Consider the following 18,013-nt stretch of genomic DNA (forward strand, 5'->3'; position numbering starts at 1 on the left):
CTAAGATATAACAATAACTAATTGATTATTGCCTCTTGGGCATATCTCCGAGGGTGAACTACTCACTCATCACTCCGGAGGCGACCATGGCGGTGAAGAGTCCTCCGGGAGATGAATCCCCTCTCGGCAGGGTGCCGGAGGTGATCTCCAGAATCCCCGAGATGGGATTGGCGGCGGCGGCGTCTCGGTGAGGTTTTCCGTATCGTGGCTCTCGATGCTGGGGGTTTCGCGACGAAGGCTTTAAGTAGGCGGAAGGGCAACGCGGGGGCCACACGAGGGCTCCACACGCCGGGGCCGCGCGGCCTAGACCTGGGCCGCGCCGCCGCTGCTGTGGCGGCGCCTCGTGGCCCCACTTCCTTTCCCCCTCGGTCTTACGGAAGCTTCGTGCAAAAATAGGACCACGGGCGTTGATTTCGTCCAATTCCGAGAATATTTCTTTACTAGAATTTCTGAAACCAAAAACAGCGAGAAAACATCAAGCGGCTCTTCGGCATCTCGTTAATAGGTTAGTGTCGGAAAATGCATAAATACGACATATAATGTGTATAAAACATGTAGATATCATCAATAATGTGGCATGGAACATAAGAAATTATCGATACGTCGGAGACGTATCAGGCGGCCTCTACCCTCTTCCGCTTGGCCGAGCTCAGTCATCCTCACCTCGTCATGCGGCGTCCACCATCAAGATTACGTCGTCCCATTGGCACCAGCGTCTAGGTCATCCCACCAATAATATTGTGAACTCCATTGTTAGGAAAAACGATCTTTTATGTAATCCTTCGAGACAATTCAACTCTAGTTTGTGATGCTTGTCAACGTGGTAAAAGTCATCGGTTATCCTATCTTGCATCTTCTCGTGTTTCTCTTGTGCCTCTTGAATTAATTCATTCGATGTTTGGGGGCCTGCTCGTGCTTCTTACGGGGGTACAAGTATTGTGTGAGTTTCATCGATGACTATTCTCGTTTTTGTTGGATATATCTTCTCAAACACAAGTCGATGTCGAGCGGGTGTTTTACACCTTCCAAGCTCATGTGGCACGTCTTTTAGACACTAAGATTCGTGCTGTCCGGTCTGATTGGGGTGGTGAATATCATCGGTTGCATAGCTATTTTCAGCCCACTGGTATTGCTCATCGAGTCTCGTGTCCGCACACCTCCCAACAGATTGGCGTTGCCGAGCGCAAACACCGTCATTTAGTTGAAACCGGCCTAGCCTTGCTCGCTCATTCTTCTCTCCCATTACGGTATTGGGAGGCGTTTCTTACAGCATGTTATCTTATCAATCGCATGCCTACACCAGTACTTCAGCGGGACACTCCTATCCGACATCTTCTTAAGATCCAGCCGAATTATGAGTTTCTCCGTATTTTTGGTTGTGCATGCTGGCCTAGTCTTCGCAAGTATAACACTCATAAACTCGAGTTTCGCTCCAAGATGTGTGTTTTCCTTGGTTATAGTCCTATGCATAAGGGATATAAGTGCCTAGATCGTTCTACCGGGCGGATTTATATCTCTCGAGATGTTGTTTTCGATGAGTCCGTGTTCCCCTTTGCCACACCCGGTGTTACAGTAGATGTGTCTACCCTAGCTGATGCTATTACTTTTCCATCTACTGAACCGGCTACTAGTGTCCCTGTGCGCAAATATGACCTAACCTACTTGGCTACTAATCAACCTGGTAGTACCAGTGACTTTGGTGTGCAGGTTGCGCCACCGATCGACGTGCATGGCGAACGGGCGATCGATGTGCATGGCGGCACGGATCCCCACGCCGCCCCGACGCCGCCTTCCTCGCCCACCACTGCTGGGCCGCGGTGCTCTCCCTCGCCTGATGGGCCGTCCCCGGCCAGCTCCGCGTCTTCGCCGAGCACTGATGCTGCCAGTGCTTCGACGCCGGAACAGGCGTCGTCCTCGCCACCGACTTCGTCCGTGCCACCTCCGCTGGCCCCTCCAGCTCACTCTATGGTGACTCGTACTCGTGATGCCACGCGGCGTCCGAAAGAATATACGGATGGCATCGTTCGTTATGACTCCACTCGTCGGGCTTTCTTTGCGACTCCTGTTTCGCATCTGCCGCTCTCCGTGAACCCGCTTGGCGTGCGGCTATGTCTGATGAGTTTGCTGCTCTATGTCACACTCAGACTTGGAAGCTGGTACCCCGTCCTCCTGGAGTTAATATTGTGGGAAGCAAGTGGGTGTTTAAAACCAAGCAACATCCTGATGGTTCCATTGATAAGTACAAGGCTCGTTTGGTTGCTCGCGGATTCACCCAGCAGCATGGCATCGATTATGGGGATACCTTTAGCCCTGTTGTGAAACCTGCCACCGTTCGATTGGTGTTGTCCCTTGCAGTTTCTCGTGGCTGGATGTTGCGACAGGTTGATGTCAGTAATGTTTTCTTGCATGGTTATTTGTCTGAGGATGTGTATATGCAGCAGCCACCAGGTTTTGAGGATGCTCGGTATCCCTCTTATGTGTGCAAGCTTCAGCGTGCTCTCTATGGCCTCAAGCAATCTCCTCGTGCCTGGTATGTCCGGTTGAGTACCCGGTTGCTTCAGCTTGGTTTTGTTTCATCGAAGGCTGATACATCGCTATTTATCTTCTCTCACCATGGCGTTCAGATTTATATGCTGGTTTATGTGGATGATATTGTTATTGCTGGCTCTACCCCTGCAGCTGTGGATCGCCTGGTTCGGGAGCTTTCAGCTAGTTTTCTTATTAAGGATCTTGGCACACTGTCCTACTTCCTTGGTCTCGAGGCGTCTTACAATTCAGGGGGGATGGTTCTCACTCAACGCAAGTGTGCTTTGGATCTTCTTCATCGAGTGAGTATGGAGAATTGTCGACCCACTTCGACACCCCTTGTTACCACGGAACATCTGGCCCGTGAGTACGGAGTATTGCTTGGGACTGAGGATTCTACCGGATATCGCAGCATTGTCGGTGGATTGCGGTACTTAACGCTTACTCGCCCTGATTTATCCTTTGCGGTAAATAAGGTGTGCCGGTTTACGTCACAGCCGGTCGACTTGCATTGGAAAGCTGTCAAGCGTATATTGCGATATGTTAAAGGGACACTTGGATACGGGACTACGGATACGTAAGTCTAAACTCCACTGGTGTTAGTATTTTCCCGAGATGCTGATTGGGCAGGAGATGTTGATGACCGCAGTTCCACTAGTGGGTTTGCTATTTTTGTTGGACCGAATTTTATTTCGTGGAGTGCCAAGAAACAGCCAACAGTCTCAAGATCCAGTACCGAGGCAGAGTATAAAGCTTTGGGAAATGGTGTCGCTGAAGCTATGTGGATAGAGTCTGTCTTGAAGGAACTTCGTGTACTTCGACAGCATACCGCCATTTTGTGGTGTGATAATCTAGGGGCTACATACCTAACGGTAAATCCAGTCTTCCACGCAAGGACGAGGCACATTGAGATAGACTTCCATTTTGTGCGAGAGCGTGTTGCTTGTGTTGCTTCTGGTGATCTTGATGTTAGGTTCATCTCGACTAATGACCAACTAGCTGATGTGTTTACTAAACCAGCTACACGGCATATGTTAGAACGTTTCCAGTCCAATCTGAATCTTGTATGTAATAGTAAGTAGATGTAGTTCAGATTGAGGGGTGTGTTGGAAACGGACTCGTATACGCTTTGTATATGGGTACCTGCTGTATTGTACATCGTATGTTGGTCTATATATATACGAGATAACTGGAGGCATTGACCCCACGAAACCCTAAACAAATGGGTTTGTTCATTGTTCTTGATAAAAAAAAGGGTATCGTTCTAAGATTTTACAGTTTAAGAGCCCATGGTTCGCTTGTATTCCTACCAAACAGGTTCCGATGCGATTGAGAATTCCGATTCCAACAAGTTATTATTTCGATAATTAGAATCTTGAATATATAATGCTGGATCTCCCAATATTTCACCAGTCTCAAAACTATTTCCTATGAGATGAAAACCCCACCAAAGATTGTAGGAAATATAATTCTCGTGCAAATTCTCCCAAGCAAGCTTCCTTTCATGATTCTTGAGCTGCTCCATAAATTACCACCGAATTCCAACTGAAATTATCAGTTTTAGTTTCTACAAAATACCTCACAAGATGACCGGTAATCATCCTAGCATGCAAGTTATGTTACTGGTATTACCCGCCAAAAAAAAGTTATGTTACTAGTGTGTCAGGTCGCCGGTAGCCGTTGGGACTTATCGGGCGTGTTTGGTAGACTGCATGTCCTTGGCTCGCATCGGCCCAGCTTTTTTGGCCCGTTTGGTTACCTGCCCGAGCCCGCGTTCTTGCACGAACCGCTTCTCAAAGCACTCTCGGGTCATGCCCTGGAGGAATGCCCGGTTCGGCCATTTCTAGCGAGCCACCCCCGTTTCCGCAGAAGTGGAGAACGCCGCGTCCTCGCAGAGCCACTGCGGGAGATGGCGGGAACTCGCGCGGGACGGTGAAATATAGGCGGGATGAATTCGGTCACCGCGCTTGAATTTTCGTCACCGTATATAGAGGCGGCTCTCTCACCGGCAAATACAAATCCCCCATTTCCCCCTTTCGAGCTCATCCACCGTTCCCGATCTAGCGACACTGGCCGACTCTACCTCACCCGCACGATCGGTGAGGCTTGCGGCGCCGACGGTAGCTAAGGCGGCGGCTACTGGCCGCGGATGGTCGTCTTCTTCCTCTGCGTCGATGACTTCGGTTGTGGTAAGCTTCTGCAAACCCTAGCCTTAGATCTAGATCTTTTGGGTACACAAGGAGGGTCTGAACGAATCCATTGTAGGACATTCGTTCGTCGCCAGTCGAGGTTCTGGACGTTGTCCAGGTTGCATCTAACTCTACCACGGGGACCGTTGTCGCCGTTGACTCTTCCACTGGGATGGTGGTGCCGTGGTGCTGCCTGCATCTTTGCCAGGGTCCCTTGCTTCCCCAACCTCGGTGCTGTGTGTGGCTCCTTTGACTGTAAGACCGCTCTTACTTATCTCGATGTTCATTGATGTGGTAGTGGTAGTGCATTGATCCGCTAGTGCTTAAGGATGTGGATGTGGATGTGGTACTCGTAGTGGTGATAGTCCATAAGATGCGCTAGTGCTTAAGGATCTGGATGTGGTAGTGGTACTTCTTTGATCTTCTAGTGTTTGTCATGTTGGCGATCATACCTTTGGGCTCCCCTGATCTGTCTGCGCCTACTGTGAATGCTCAACCATGTCTGATTGCAAGCAAACCAGCCATAATTTGGAAACCTGAGCTATCAGAGTTTGTGCTGAACCGGTTATTTCAGCTCGTCCGTAGCGGCGTTTGCTTCAACATGGGATTCAAGCAGCAGCAGATGAAGAAGGTAGCCGTGGATATTCTTGCATTCGCTAGCGTACATGTCACCACTCTTCAGCTGTACAACCACATCAGAAACTGGAGGACGAAGCGGCGCGTCATTATGAAGATGAAATCCGATCGCATTCTGGACTGGACGAACATGGTTGCTGCTTCTACGATGGTGATGAAGAGACGGGGACAAGTACATCTAGGTACGAAGCCTCATTGAGTTCTTGCATAGATCTGAAAGTATATATGTGAATGTCGTCCGCACTAACGGTTGTTCCTTGTGGATTGCGGTGGTACCCGAAGCACCGTCGATGCGTCGGCACCCCGATCACGAACTATGCTTAGATGAAGACGATCTTCACGCCCTGGTTTATGTGTAAGGCACAAGCTGTTCCGGCCTAACTTGCTGGTCGGGGCTATCGACTTCATTGCGAGAAAACGAAGGAGAGTATGCCCGTGTACCGTAAGGCTGTAGCCATTGGAGAAGAGGAGCTGGCTTAGGACCTGGCTCCGCAACCAGTTTCCTGCTTAGTGCTTCTGCTTCCTTCATCACGCTGATTTTGGGAGGTGATCTTGTATCCCTCCATTAGCTAGGACTTGCTACAGATGAATTTCTTCGAGGTGGTATATACTAACCCCTCGTGTGATGAACACTGTGATGCATCACGAAATAGTTGCTTCGCTCGTGATGCATCGCCCACTTAAGTAGTTGTTGTGTATTACCAGCACCTTTTGTGATGAGCTGAATCTGATGTGTGATGTTATTCGAGTCTTGGGTAACTTCACCACTCTAAGGGAAAGGGTTACCACAGTACGCATCTATGTGCAACCAAACACGCTGTAGGCTGCACGAGCAGCGAAGAAAGTAGTGGAAACGGGCAACCAAACGATGGAGCCTGACTTTCCTCTTCGGCGTAGAAAAGGCCGCCCAGTCTACCAAATGACCCGAATTTCATAGCCTATGGCTCGTTCTCGACGCGCTCGACGCGCAGGTAAGCCCATCTCGCTAATGCATTGACCAACGAATTAGATGTAGGCTACCAAACGCGCCCATCGAGGCCCCCGTGCTGCTCGACTTGGAGCCAGATCGGAAGGCTGAACAGTTAGCGAGCACCGTACTGCAGTCGCGTGTGGTACACGAAACTCAGGCCACAATAAACAGCGATTTTCAGCACATTCATCACCCACTTCCGGATGCCATCCTGATATGATCACACACAGTGGTGTCTGTTATGCGTGCCCGTGCGTCACGCCACTAGCTACACACCGGCCGGGTAGGTAGGATTTGGGAGGAGGAGTTGTCTCATCTAGGACACAATGCCCAGCTAGATCCTCATCCCAAGCGAATCTCCATGGTCGGACATAAACGGATTAAATTTGTCCATTTAGGTTGTCACGGTAGAAAATGCGTAAAATCATAGACTAATGGTTCGACGCAAAGTGACCGGCAAGTGTATGCATGGACACAACACGAGCGCAACGAGTGTCCGGCTGGGTCCCCACTCGGGCCCGGCTGGCGGTGGGTGTGGCCTTTATTGCTTCGTCTCTTGCGCCGCCGCATCACTTCCTCATAGCGGACGCGACCCCAAGCTGCGCCACCAGCTCATCCACCTTTCCTCCACCGTATCCCCTTCCTGTTTCCCAGAGACAGCGCGACAACCATGTTCAAAGGATGGCCTTTTAGGAAGACGAAGAATGATAAAGAGGCCGGATCATTGTCGGCGAAGAAGAAGTCACGCATCCATGTTCCCGTCACAGCCGACCGGCCCGGGCCCTCTACCGCAGCCACACGCTGTGCGCATCAGGGTGGAATGATGTCCACCTCCCCGGTGGCTGGCTCCTTAGCCACCAGCGCGTTCCCATGTTGTCGGTGTCGTGGCAGGGTTGGGAGAGTAGGCAATAAATAGTCCAACACTGGGACTTGTTGCCACCTGAACTCCTCTCCAACCCCGCATACGACATCAACTCACCATTGTAGGACTCATTCGGGATCTTCAATGGGATCCGAGGTACCGATCGATGTTCCTCGATGACGACGAGTTCAACTACGTCGCTTCGCTCGCGCTCGGTGAAGGAAGAGGAGGACAACGACGAGGACGAGGAGGCTGCCACGTGCCGTCTACGACCAAACCCCCGGAGAGGAGGAGCGGGACGACACCGAGGAATACCTCAGCCACCTCAAGGAGAAAGCCAAGGAGGATGGTTAGGTGTACCATCTTCCCCTCATGCCGAAAGACGTGGACGAGGAGGAGGCCATGAGGGCCTCGCAGGAGCAACCGTCGCTGCCTCCACCGCAAGCGCCGATGTGTTATGTTGCGGCGTTCATGCCTCTAGGCCAGTCCGAGGAGGAGGTTCTATGGGAGGTCATGGACGCCTCGCGCATGTTGTCGCCTCCACCTCTAGCGCCATGGGACCGGTGGCCTGCGCCCCCGCCTCTAGCGTCAAGGGACTAGTGGCCCGCGCCTCCACCAAGAGCGTATCCACTTGCTGTCCTCGGATCCCATCGTCCTTGGACGCGGCGGCCACCGGCTGCACCGCCCTTTCCTCCTCCTCCGCCGCTAGCCGTGGACGATACCGGAGATCGTGGACCTCACGAAGGACGACGGAGATAGCCACTAGAATAGGCCTGGATCTCGGCCTTTTTTTAATATTTCCTGTTCTTTAATCTATATAAATTACATTTCCTATCCATGAAAATATCTATATATAAAAAATACGTCGGGCAGCTGGAAGGTTCCGACCCAAATGAACGATGGGCATGTCACGGCTAATTTTGTGTCCGCAACTTGATACAAACGAACCAAAAAAAATACTTTTTATATTTAAAATGTATCGGGCAGGTGGAGATGCTCCGACGATGCTTCCCACGCGGCAACACCTGCCGTCAGATCCCAGCGTCCCTGGGCCACCTCCCTTCGAATTTAGCCACCAAAGTCGTTCATTCAAATTCTGCAGCTTCCTTCCTCGACTCGAAGCAGCTAACCGGCCGGAGCTTTATCTTATTTTCGTACTGTAGGAGCGGCCTGAGAGAGGGGATTTAGCGCTTTGCTTGGTCGCCCTCTGGCTGCTTTTGCCAGCAATAAAATTGCGCGAGAAAGAGAAGGAGGGGGAGAGGGAGAGAGCCCACCGTGTCCTTCTTTCTCCTCCTCGCTAAGCAACTCATCGTCGTCCGGGGACAACCTTAGTAAGCGGCAGGAGTACTAGTTAAGCTGCAGCCTGCCGGAAGCAAGGAAGCGAATCGAGAGCTCCATAAGGGAAGCGGCAGACAGAAGTAACCGGAGCTCGATCGACATGGCCGGAGCGGCGATGGCGCGGAGGAGCAGGCGGCCTCTCCTTCTTCCTCTCCTCCTCCTGGGGTTCTTGCTGCTCGCCCATGTCCCTTCTGCAGGTACGTACGGAGTCTCTTCTTTGATCGTCGGTTCTGTCGGTCAAGTGTGCGTATCTCAGTTCTGTTCTTGCCGTTGAGGTGTTTGGACTTTGGAAGCTTCTCCGTATCTCTATTATTCCGTTTTCTTGAGATTTGAACCGAGCAGCACATGCCCACATATTTGATTCCTTTCTTCATTCCTGCTATTCGAAAAGTAAGGAGTACATAGAGTAAATAATTCGCGGTGGAGTGGAGTAGATGAGGCCTGATCATGGTTTACGTAGCTTTCGGAATTCTTCAGCCGAAAGTGGTGTTGTTTCTTCCATCCTTGCTTTTGCGATGTCGATCCTCCTTCCTTGTCGACATGGTTCTGTTTTCAGAAAGAATGCGGGTGACAAATTGACAATGAAATGAGCCGTGTCAGTTCTGTTGGAGTCTTCTCAGCCGCGCAAACTACAACAGAAAGAGAGATGATCCAATAATGCATGAGTACTCAGTGATAAAATCGTATTCGCTCGTCATGTCATCATGTGACGGTGACTTGTACCGTTGGAGTACACATTTCATTTGAATTCTGCAGAATTTCCTTTGCTCTTCACAAATTTACTGTTCTGTAAAAGTTTACTACTTGAAGTTGCAGTTGCAGTTGCTGAGCAACCCTTGAGTGCATTTTGTCAACTGGTCTTGTGTACTCCTTAACGCCGAGACACGTTTGCGCCCGTGCAGCGCCGCAGTCCTTCATCGGTATCAACTACGGCGACGTGGCCGACAACCTGCCGCCGCCGTCATCGACGGCGCGCCTCCTCAAGTCCACGACCATCGGCAAAGTGCGCCTCTACCGCACCGACCCGGCCGTCGTCACCGCTTTCGCGGGCACGGGCATCTCCCTCCTCCTCGGCGCAGCCAACGGCGACATCCCCAACTTCGCGTCCTCGCCGTCGGCCGCCGCGGCATGGGTGGCCTCCCACCTCCCTTCCACCTCCTCCCCGGCCATCAACGGCATCTCCGTCGGCAACGAGGTGCTCTTCGCCGACGACGCCACGCTGGCCGCGCAGCTGGTCCCCGCGCTGCAGAACGTGTACGACGCGCTGCCGCCCAACTCCAGCATCAAGGTCTCCACCGTGAACGCCATGGACGTGCTGGCCTCCTCCGACCCGCCCTCGTCGGGGACGTTCAAGCCGGCGCTGGCCGCCGCGCTCGACCCGCTCCTGGCCTTCCTCAGCAAGACCGGCTCGCCGTTCCTCGTCAACCCGTACCCGTACTTCGCGTACCAGGACGACCCGCGGCCGGACACGCTCGCCTTCTGCCTCTTCCAGCCCAACGCCGGCCGGCCGGACGCCGGGTCGGGGCTCACGTACACCAGCATGTTCGACGCGCAGGTGGACGCCGTGCGCGCCGCGCTGGACGCCAAGGGGTACAAGGACGTGGAGGTCGTGGTGGCGGAGACCGGGTGGCCGCACAGCGGCGGCGCCGACGAGGCCGGCGCGTCGGTGGAGAACGCGCGCGCGTTCGTGTCCGGCCTCGTGTCGCACCTGCGGTCCATGGTGGGGACGCCGCGGATGCCGGGGAAGTCGGTGGACACGTACCTCTTCGCCGTGTACGACGAGGACCTCAAGCCCGGGAAGGCGTCGGAGAAGTCGTTCGGGCTGTTCCAGACCACGCTCACCGAGACGTACCCCACGGGGCTGATGAGGAACGGCACCGCGGGCTTGGCCCCCGCACCGGCGCCGACGCCAGCACAGAAGGTGCCGCCGGCGACGCCGCAGGTGGGTTTTCACTTTTGATCACACCGTGTGATCTGTGCTTTGTTTAAAGTTTCTTGCTTAGAGAACTTACGACGGAGCTGTCGCTTCCAACTGGTGCAGGTGACTCCGACCCCTCCAGTGCAGCCGGGCGCGGCGGCAGCGTCTTCTCGTCACACTCGTAGTGCTGCTGAATCGTCCCGCACTTTCTCGGCGCTCCATCTTTTTGCATGTTTCGGGTTTATGGCTTTGTTGGTCTGATCTTTTACTTCAGTTCTGCAATTTCTGTGAAGTGTATTGAGGGCTTGAGGCAAAATCATGTTATGCCAATCTGTGTCTTCGCATTGTCAAACAAAAGTTCAACTCATATACGATGTGGATGTGCAAGGAATACCATTTCCAGAGCAGCAGGCAGCCTCAAGACGTTGAGGTAACAGTCAATCACATCAAAGAGACGCATACAGTGCAATGACAAACTGACAATCATGTTGTAAAAAGAATGACCAGCTGAAAGATACACAAAGTTGCTCGCTGGCATACAAATACACCAACCATGTGTAAGCACAACATACAACCCGCACACACTGGGCACTGGGCAAGGACAACAGAAACAACAATCTGCACGCAACACCTAATGCTTCATAAGAAGTCAAGTATAGCTCTACAACTCTCAGCATACCACCATCTTAAAAAACAAGACAGGCAGCATCAACCAACCAAACAACAACACACAAAAAATACATCATCAGATTTATGCGCCAGAGTGAGAAACCGGTGAGGTGATGAACTGTCCGTCCTTGAAAGTGTGGATGTACTGCTGAGGCAACGCATGCTCCACCTGCAGTATAAGAACCCAAGTTAGGTGCAAGTGGTTAAGTTAATTCTAACAATGGGATTACGCGTCCATCAACCTATAACCCGCCTGCTCATGGAACAGGCTCTAGGCTACTCATAGCACTACTGCGTTTGGTAGCAAATCACACACGAAATGACATCTTACCCAGTCACCATCAGTGACGCCGCTAGGAACCAATACATTCATTTCACTTGATTTAGCCGAAGTAATAGAAGCTCCCAGGGAATCTTTGCTCAGGTATAACTGACACCCAGATGAGTTGTCGATTGATATGGTTGGTGCAGTACCCTACAGGTAAAAAGACGATACATTTAGTCCTTCATGACACTATAAGTAACAGAATCAACAAAAGTTGCATCCAATATAGTGAGTTTATATGGATTGCAGTTAAATAGAGTGCAGAGTGATTGAGAAAACTACTCAGTACTATAGCAAATAAGGAGTAAATAAAATAACATGCAACCGAGGACTTGTGGGGTCTGGGTCTCCAAATTTCCAATGGTACTTTGAAATTAGCAACTACCGAACACTTGAGCCTATTAACTTCATAATCATAAATTGAGGATGATCTAAAACGGGAAACATGAACCCAGGAGTTCAAATAAGCAAGGTTGCCGTCACCACCATGCGAAAAATAAATTTTCATAACAAAAGACTCAAGCAAGTAAGAGGCAATCAAATCTCATGTCAAGAAGCCAAAGCACATAGCGGACAAAGAAAAGGGAATGCACATAAGACAGAAATTATATCAGTTAGAAGTGCAACAAGTGTTACAATGAACTTCCTAGGAAACGGATAACAAGAAAATGAAAAACAGAGAACAATGTGGAAAACAATCCCAGAAAAAGAACATCTAAAACACCAGATACCTTTGTCAGTAAAGGATAATAGCAAGAAAAAAGTTTTCTTGTTAGATTATCTAAGAATAACTAGATAAAAAAAGGAGATATCTGCAAATTGGAGATTCCAATAAGCTGCTGTATTGCGTAATTCCTGTTATCTTTGCACTAAATGAAACATCTTCTTTTCAAGTACAGCAGTCTTGAAACGAAATAAGTTTTCTACATAAATGAAATGGCTTCATCTCTGTCACAGATTGATCTCTCCAGTCCAAAGTTTTATCTTTTGATATTTAATGCGCAATTTTGACCGACAATTGGTTGACATACATATTTGAATGTCTATGAAAATACTGTTTAGCAGAATTTGAAAGACAGGTAATATTACATCATTTCGTCGTGCTCAAACTTGCTACTACAAACATATGAGGGTCAAGGTTCAAACGGTTTGACCAGCATGTAAAGTGATACTTTTAGAGTGGGAAGAGTAGTACTGAGACTGAATTAAATACTCCCTCCGTCCTGTGAAATATGTCGGAACTTTGACTAAATTCGGGCGTATCTAGACATATCTAGTGTCTAGATATATTTAAATTTAGATAAACTTCCAACATGTTTCATGGGACGGAGGGAGTACTTCAATTTATAGACATAAATTCACAAAATAATTCAATATACCTGACACTGAACCTCAACACCGTTGCAGTTGACAACCTCAAAAGCTGCTACGACATCCTGCAATACATAGTAAACTAACTTAGCCTTGATATATACAATACTAATTAGGCGATGTCCTCTTGTCCAAGAAAGGTGTTCGCTAACCTTGAAAACGATTCCAAATTTGGTGCATTTGTCGACAGTGATATTGTTAACTTTACCTGCAAAATGTTTTTTTTTTACATATAGCAAAAGCTTAAACAGAAATGCAAAATATCCAAAGTAAATATACTCATAGACATTACCATTTACTTGAAGGACGGCATCCTTGCATCCATACACATAGACCGACTGTTTCGAATCACAATCATCAATAGCAAGGTCCTTTTTACCAACTTGATTTTCGACCACCCATCTGCCATTTTTCTAAATTCAGAGAGAATACAAAATAGAATAATGAACTGTAAAGAGACAAGTTTTCATTTTTCCAGAATGACAATATTATCCTACTCATTAAATGATGGAAACTCCGCTAAACAGCATATAAAAATTACCATAACTTAGAGCTAGGCAATAGTCTAGTGGCTTGGTCACAGTGGTGCATAGCTGCTGACCATAGTTCGAATCCTGTCAGGGGCAAATTTCAGGCATCTCACCCGGGTGGGATCTACCTATTTAAAATGGCACAATTCAGGTTCCTCCCTGTTGGATTAGTTTTAAAATTACCATATCTGTTAAGAAAATTAATTCATCATAGGAAATTGCCTCCTTGCACATCAGATGGGACTATATTCTGTGTTAAAAAATTGTATCTCGTCCTTAGTTCAAACTTAATTCCATGTGCTTTTCTAATTCTCTTTGTAATATTTTTTTTATATATCGCATTTAATTATCTGTGCAAGGTGATCTTTTTTTCTTACACCATGAAAGCTATTTGTTGCTTCATCATAATGGCTCTTTTTCTTAGTTAAAATCATTAATCGATCTAATTGTATGCTACAAACCTAACACACACATACATTCACCTAACATGTAACCGTCCAGGACTATAGATCCATCTCACTTTTAGCTTCCCTATCAACCATGCCCAAATAACATTCTTGCACCTTATGTGCCCGCTCTCTAACCCAAATAATCAAACACAAGGCCTTGATGATTATTTTACATTGTTGGGCCTGCATGTACCAGTGGCAACCTGTACTAACATCCTAGATAATATATGCTCGATGTCGATATTGTGACAATTTTCTTAACTATGGTCAAAACTCACTTGCGACCCATCTGAAGCTCCAGTTTTGGGGGTGCAGACTTGAAGGCAAATGATCCTGCACGAGAAGTCTTCTCGGGAGCAGGAGCAGCAGCAGTACTATTAACAACACCACTTCTGTCAGCACGGTTTTTAGTCTTCATGTCATCAGTAACCTTTCGCAATCCTGCACAGAAAAGACAGGGCCTCGTATGTCTGCTATTCATTTGTGAAAGAGAAAAACAAATCCTCTGCCATAGACAAAGCAGGTGCTTTCATCTACCTGTAGTAACAGCTTTGCCCGCACTAATCTCTTGGAAGACAGCTGACATTCCTTGTTTAGGCTGTGAAGATTTTGGAGTTTTATCTGCGCTAAAAAGAGGAGCTGAAGGTGGAGCTGGTGGAGGGGGGCCCTTAACCGCCGGCGCTTTAGGTGTTGGAGCAGCAGCCTTTGGTTGGACAGCAGGTGCACTTCCAGCAGCACCCCAGACAGGCCCAAGAGGGTAATACTTTTTTACATAATCCCGCAAGCCTGGGATGTAGAGCTCCTTCAAAGCTTTAGCCCACTCAACATGGTCAGCATCTTTGTTCCTGTACTCAACAAGAACCTACGAGAAAAATGGTGTATAAGCATCATGAACCATATAAAACTATATAAATATGAATTTGGTTTCATGGTTTCATGGAAACTTTCAGCTGGATTTGTAATGGCATTGCAATGTGATGCACTACATAAATTACTCTTTTTTGAGAAAATTGTATGAACTTTAATCAATATGACAAGACAATGCAGGCAGAACATGATGAACTGCTTTGAAATTAGCATATACTTGGATTAACGAATATATAAAAGATAGGGAATCTTCGTTGTAGTTTAGGAAGAAAACCATTGTTATTATATTATTATTATGAACTTTACGCTATTGTTGTAGTCTTGTAGGCCATTTTATAGTATTAGATCATTTGAAACTTACCCTAAAAAGCTCATTTAAAACATGAACAATAGATAAATTGTCAAAAAAAGCAATAGTCCCTGAAATTCCCTTCCACGAATATGATGATAGCCAGGTTGACCTTGTCGCTTCCTCTGCTCGTCTTCCTCACTCATTCATGGAAATAGCACCTTACAAGCTTATCTCAATTGTCCTAACAGGTACTGCTTTTGATGCTCGTAGGGTTCCATTTCTCCAGATGAAAATGGCTTTGAAAACAAGGTTGTCTAGGAGCTAGTAATGGGACAAACATAAATGCTAAATGGGGTGTTTGCTCGAACAAAAAAGGATGCTAGTCGGTGTGTTATTACTACATCCCATTAATCTATTGTAGACCTTTCCCAAAAGGAAACAAAACCTAAGCATTGTTCGCTAATCCAACAGCAGTAGTAATAAGTACAAATACCGCATGTAAAGCGGAACAAAATTGAAAAAAATGGCATAATAGGAAAGGCATATACCTTGTTATTGTAGAACTCCGCCATCTGCCAACTTTCTTCAACATGTGCAGTTGGGAAACTCATGCCTTACAGAGAGGAAGAATAAAAGGAAATCAGGGGTTTAACTTGTATAACCTTGACGTGACTCAACATAGAAGCCTACAAAGAAATTTCACTAACCCATATCTTTTCCTAAGAAGGCCACCCAAGCCAAGGCAGCGAGACTGTCGGCAACACTCTTCATATGGTTGAAGTAGTCAGGCCTCCTTCCTTCAGTCATAGCAGCTGCTTTTGCACAAGCATCATTCAGAGGCTTAAAGAAATCCTGCACACTGGCCATTGATGCAGGTTTCTGCAAAACCCCAAAAAAAAAAAATGATCAGTGAAGTAAGAACAGGATTCGCATTTTCCAGATCCAACAAGCGCCAAGCTAACTTTGCTTCATGTGCTAATGCATTGCCGATAAATCTGTACTGCTTGTACATCGCGGGATCCTGTATTCCTATGCTGAATTACTGTTTAGAGAAGCCATTCCAACAGAATGAGCTCAGCCCCAGACGTCCCGATCAACCAAATCCTAAAATTCTAACCTTTGCATAACTCTACCCCAGACACGCTTTAGATTACCAAAACAGACGGAGATCTAGGCGCCGAGCACAGCCGAAGCGACCGGATCGAGGGAGGCGAAGAGCGCGTGAGCCGTACCTGGAGCTGCTTGGCCCGGACGAGGAGGTCCTTGGCGACTGCGAAGGCCTCGGCGAGGACTTTGGTGGCCTCGAGCACCTTGCCGCCGATCTTCTCGGCCGCGGCGTTGAGGCGGCCGAAGGCTTGGTCGACGAACTCGTCGTAGGCCACGATCGCCGGATCCGACGCCGCCGGGACGCCCTCGAGGTCCCGCGGCGTAGCGGAGAGCGAGGCGCCGGACGGCCCGGCGGCGGCGGCGGCCTCGAGGCGCGCCACCGCGGCCTCGAGCCGCTCCACGAGCGCCTTCTCCATGGCGGTGGAAGGAATCGAGGCTGGGAGTTGGGCGAGGAGTTCGTGCGACGGCGTGGGTTGAGCGGAGCGCGTCTCTGTGGCGCCGCTTCCAGCTGGTGCGGTTTTAATGGCTTTTTGCGGCTTCGCGAGGCGGAGGAGCTTTGTGCTGCTGCCAGCGTTTTCCTTTCCTTTTTCTGTGGCGACAAGAAATATGAGATGGCGCCGCCGCGGTATTGGATAATTCTCGCTTTCAGGAATACACCGGCAAAAAGTTCAGATAGTGCACAGAAAAATGTTGAAGTTCCTATACATGTATCGGGAGCTTCCCAATTGTATGAAAGTATTCCGGTGCATATTATTAAGTCATGTCCTATATATCATGGCTGAATTAACACCAACCTATGTGTGTGTGTGTGGTGGATTGACCACTACCACTAGACCAAGGGTCAACATGTTTTGGGGCAATCTACAAGGTAGAGGCGACCGACATGGCCGCATTTTCACCGAGCATTGTTGAAGTACCCTTTTTCCCGCCTTTCCATCAAAGGCATGAGGGCGGGGGAGAAGACATTAGGTTGGGTGTAAAGGAAACTAAAACGAGAGAGCATCAGAGGTGGAACAGAGGAGAAGGACATATCACCAAAGGGAAGAAAGAGATAGATGATTTATGAAAAGGAGGATAGTAAATAAGAGAATGGAGGAAAACATTTATGATGACTATTTTTGAATTATTTCTTAGTTACACTGGCAGGCATGTAGTGGCAGTTGCCTAAATCATGTTTTGTTCCCAACCGATGATCCATCTCCCCCCCGAAAGATGTGGTTTTATTCGATTTTATGATTTTGTGAGCAGCATTGTTTGACATGTAGCTTCCTTTTATTTTGCTGTGACGACAAGAGAAATATAAACGACAGTGTTGTTGCTATAGCATTGGATAATTCACGCTTTTTGAATACGATCAAGGACAGAAAGAGAGAGACTTGGAGCGGAGAAGAGGGATAGAACACCAAAGGTGAGAGAAAGAGAGGAGGGAAGGGTCGTGCAAAAGAGTGGTAGTAAATAAATACATTTATTGTGATAATTTCAAATATTTCTTACTAACGGTCGTGGTGATGTTTTGCCGCCAACTGACACTCGGCCTACAGGGGGTGCTGAATCCGCTATGTATGCGGATCATAGCAGAATTTGCTCGGAGCCATTTTTTATACTGACGAAATAAACACACTTTTTATACCATTAGGACTTACTTAACACCCTTAAAACTTACTTGTACCCTATAGTATATTTTGAACGACAGATTAGCATAATCCAGTATATTTTGGATCAATATGTGGTGACACAATTCCATTTTCACTGAAAGCGAAACCCACACCGCATAGTCTAATAATCAGGGAGCAAATTCAAATAACAAAACAAATTGTACTACTCCGTATACTAAAAGTGAAGGTCAGCATTACCGTGTTCATGCCCCTGCAAAAAAAAGGTACCGTGCTAGTGTTGCGCTAAACTTTCAAACATGATCCTTTTTCAGTCTCTTCAGAGTCTATGAGCTCAGATCGTTGCCGAAA

The 18,013-nt window shown here is 48.2% G+C and overlaps 2 protein-coding genes across 2 annotated transcripts; one reads left to right on the plus strand and one right to left on the minus strand.

Annotated features, from left to right (window-relative positions):
• Window positions 1-8,285: 8,285 nt before the first annotated feature.
• LOC124700368 (glucan endo-1,3-beta-glucosidase 7-like) lies at window positions 8,286-10,806 on the plus strand. Its single transcript, XM_047232508.1, has 3 exons — window positions 8,286-8,718; window positions 9,424-10,463; window positions 10,563-10,806. The coding sequence occupies exons 1-3, from the start codon at window positions 8,622-8,624 to the stop codon at window positions 10,698-10,700; spliced, it is 1,275 nt and encodes a 424-aa protein (XP_047088464.1). The 5' UTR covers window positions 8,286-8,621; the 3' UTR covers window positions 10,701-10,806.
• Window positions 10,807-10,908: 102 nt separating this feature from the next.
• On the minus strand, window positions 10,909-16,480 carry LOC124704112 (cyclase-associated protein 1-like). The gene is made up of 10 exons (XM_047236352.1): window positions 16,175-16,480; window positions 15,650-15,821; window positions 15,491-15,555; window positions 14,321-14,645; window positions 14,062-14,224; window positions 13,097-13,206; window positions 12,957-13,012; window positions 12,813-12,869; window positions 11,440-11,583; window positions 10,909-11,277 (listed from the first exon to the last, which is right to left on the minus strand). Exons 1-10 carry the CDS (start codon window positions 16,463-16,465, stop codon window positions 11,191-11,193), a joined length of 1,470 nt encoding a protein of 489 aa, XP_047092308.1. The 5' UTR covers window positions 16,466-16,480; the 3' UTR covers window positions 10,909-11,190.
• Window positions 16,481-18,013: the final 1,533 nt, after the last annotated feature.

Source organism: Lolium rigidum, chromosome 3 (genome assembly GCF_022539505.1).
Source record: "Lolium rigidum isolate FL_2022 chromosome 3, APGP_CSIRO_Lrig_0.1, whole genome shotgun sequence".
In the NCBI taxonomy this organism is placed as follows: Eukaryota; Viridiplantae; Streptophyta; class Magnoliopsida; order Poales; family Poaceae; genus Lolium; species Lolium rigidum.

Bases quoted from the DNA above. Each gene is read 5' to 3' on its own strand.
- LOC124704112 (XM_047236352.1), bottom strand. From the start codon at position 16,465: ATGGAGAAGGCGCTCGTGGAGCGGCTCGAGGCCGCGGTGGCGCGCCTC. The intron at 13,013-13,096 runs GTAATGTCTATG...AACATTTTGCAG, and splicing joins TGCCGTCCTTCAAGTAAATG to GTAAAGTTAACAATATCACT. The intron at 12,870-12,956 runs GTTAGCGAACAC...TATGTATTGCAG, and splicing joins AATTTGGAATCGTTTTCAAG to GATGTCGTAGCAGCTTTTGA.
- LOC124700368 (XM_047232508.1), top strand. From the start codon at position 8,622: ATGGCCGGAGCGGCGATGGCGCGGAGGAGCAGGCGGCCTCTCCTTCTT. The intron at 8,719-9,423 runs GTACGTACGGAG...GCGCCCGTGCAG, and splicing joins CGCCCATGTCCCTTCTGCAG to CGCCGCAGTCCTTCATCGGT. The intron at 10,464-10,562 runs GTGGGTTTTCAC...CAACTGGTGCAG, and splicing joins TGCCGCCGGCGACGCCGCAG to GTGACTCCGACCCCTCCAGT.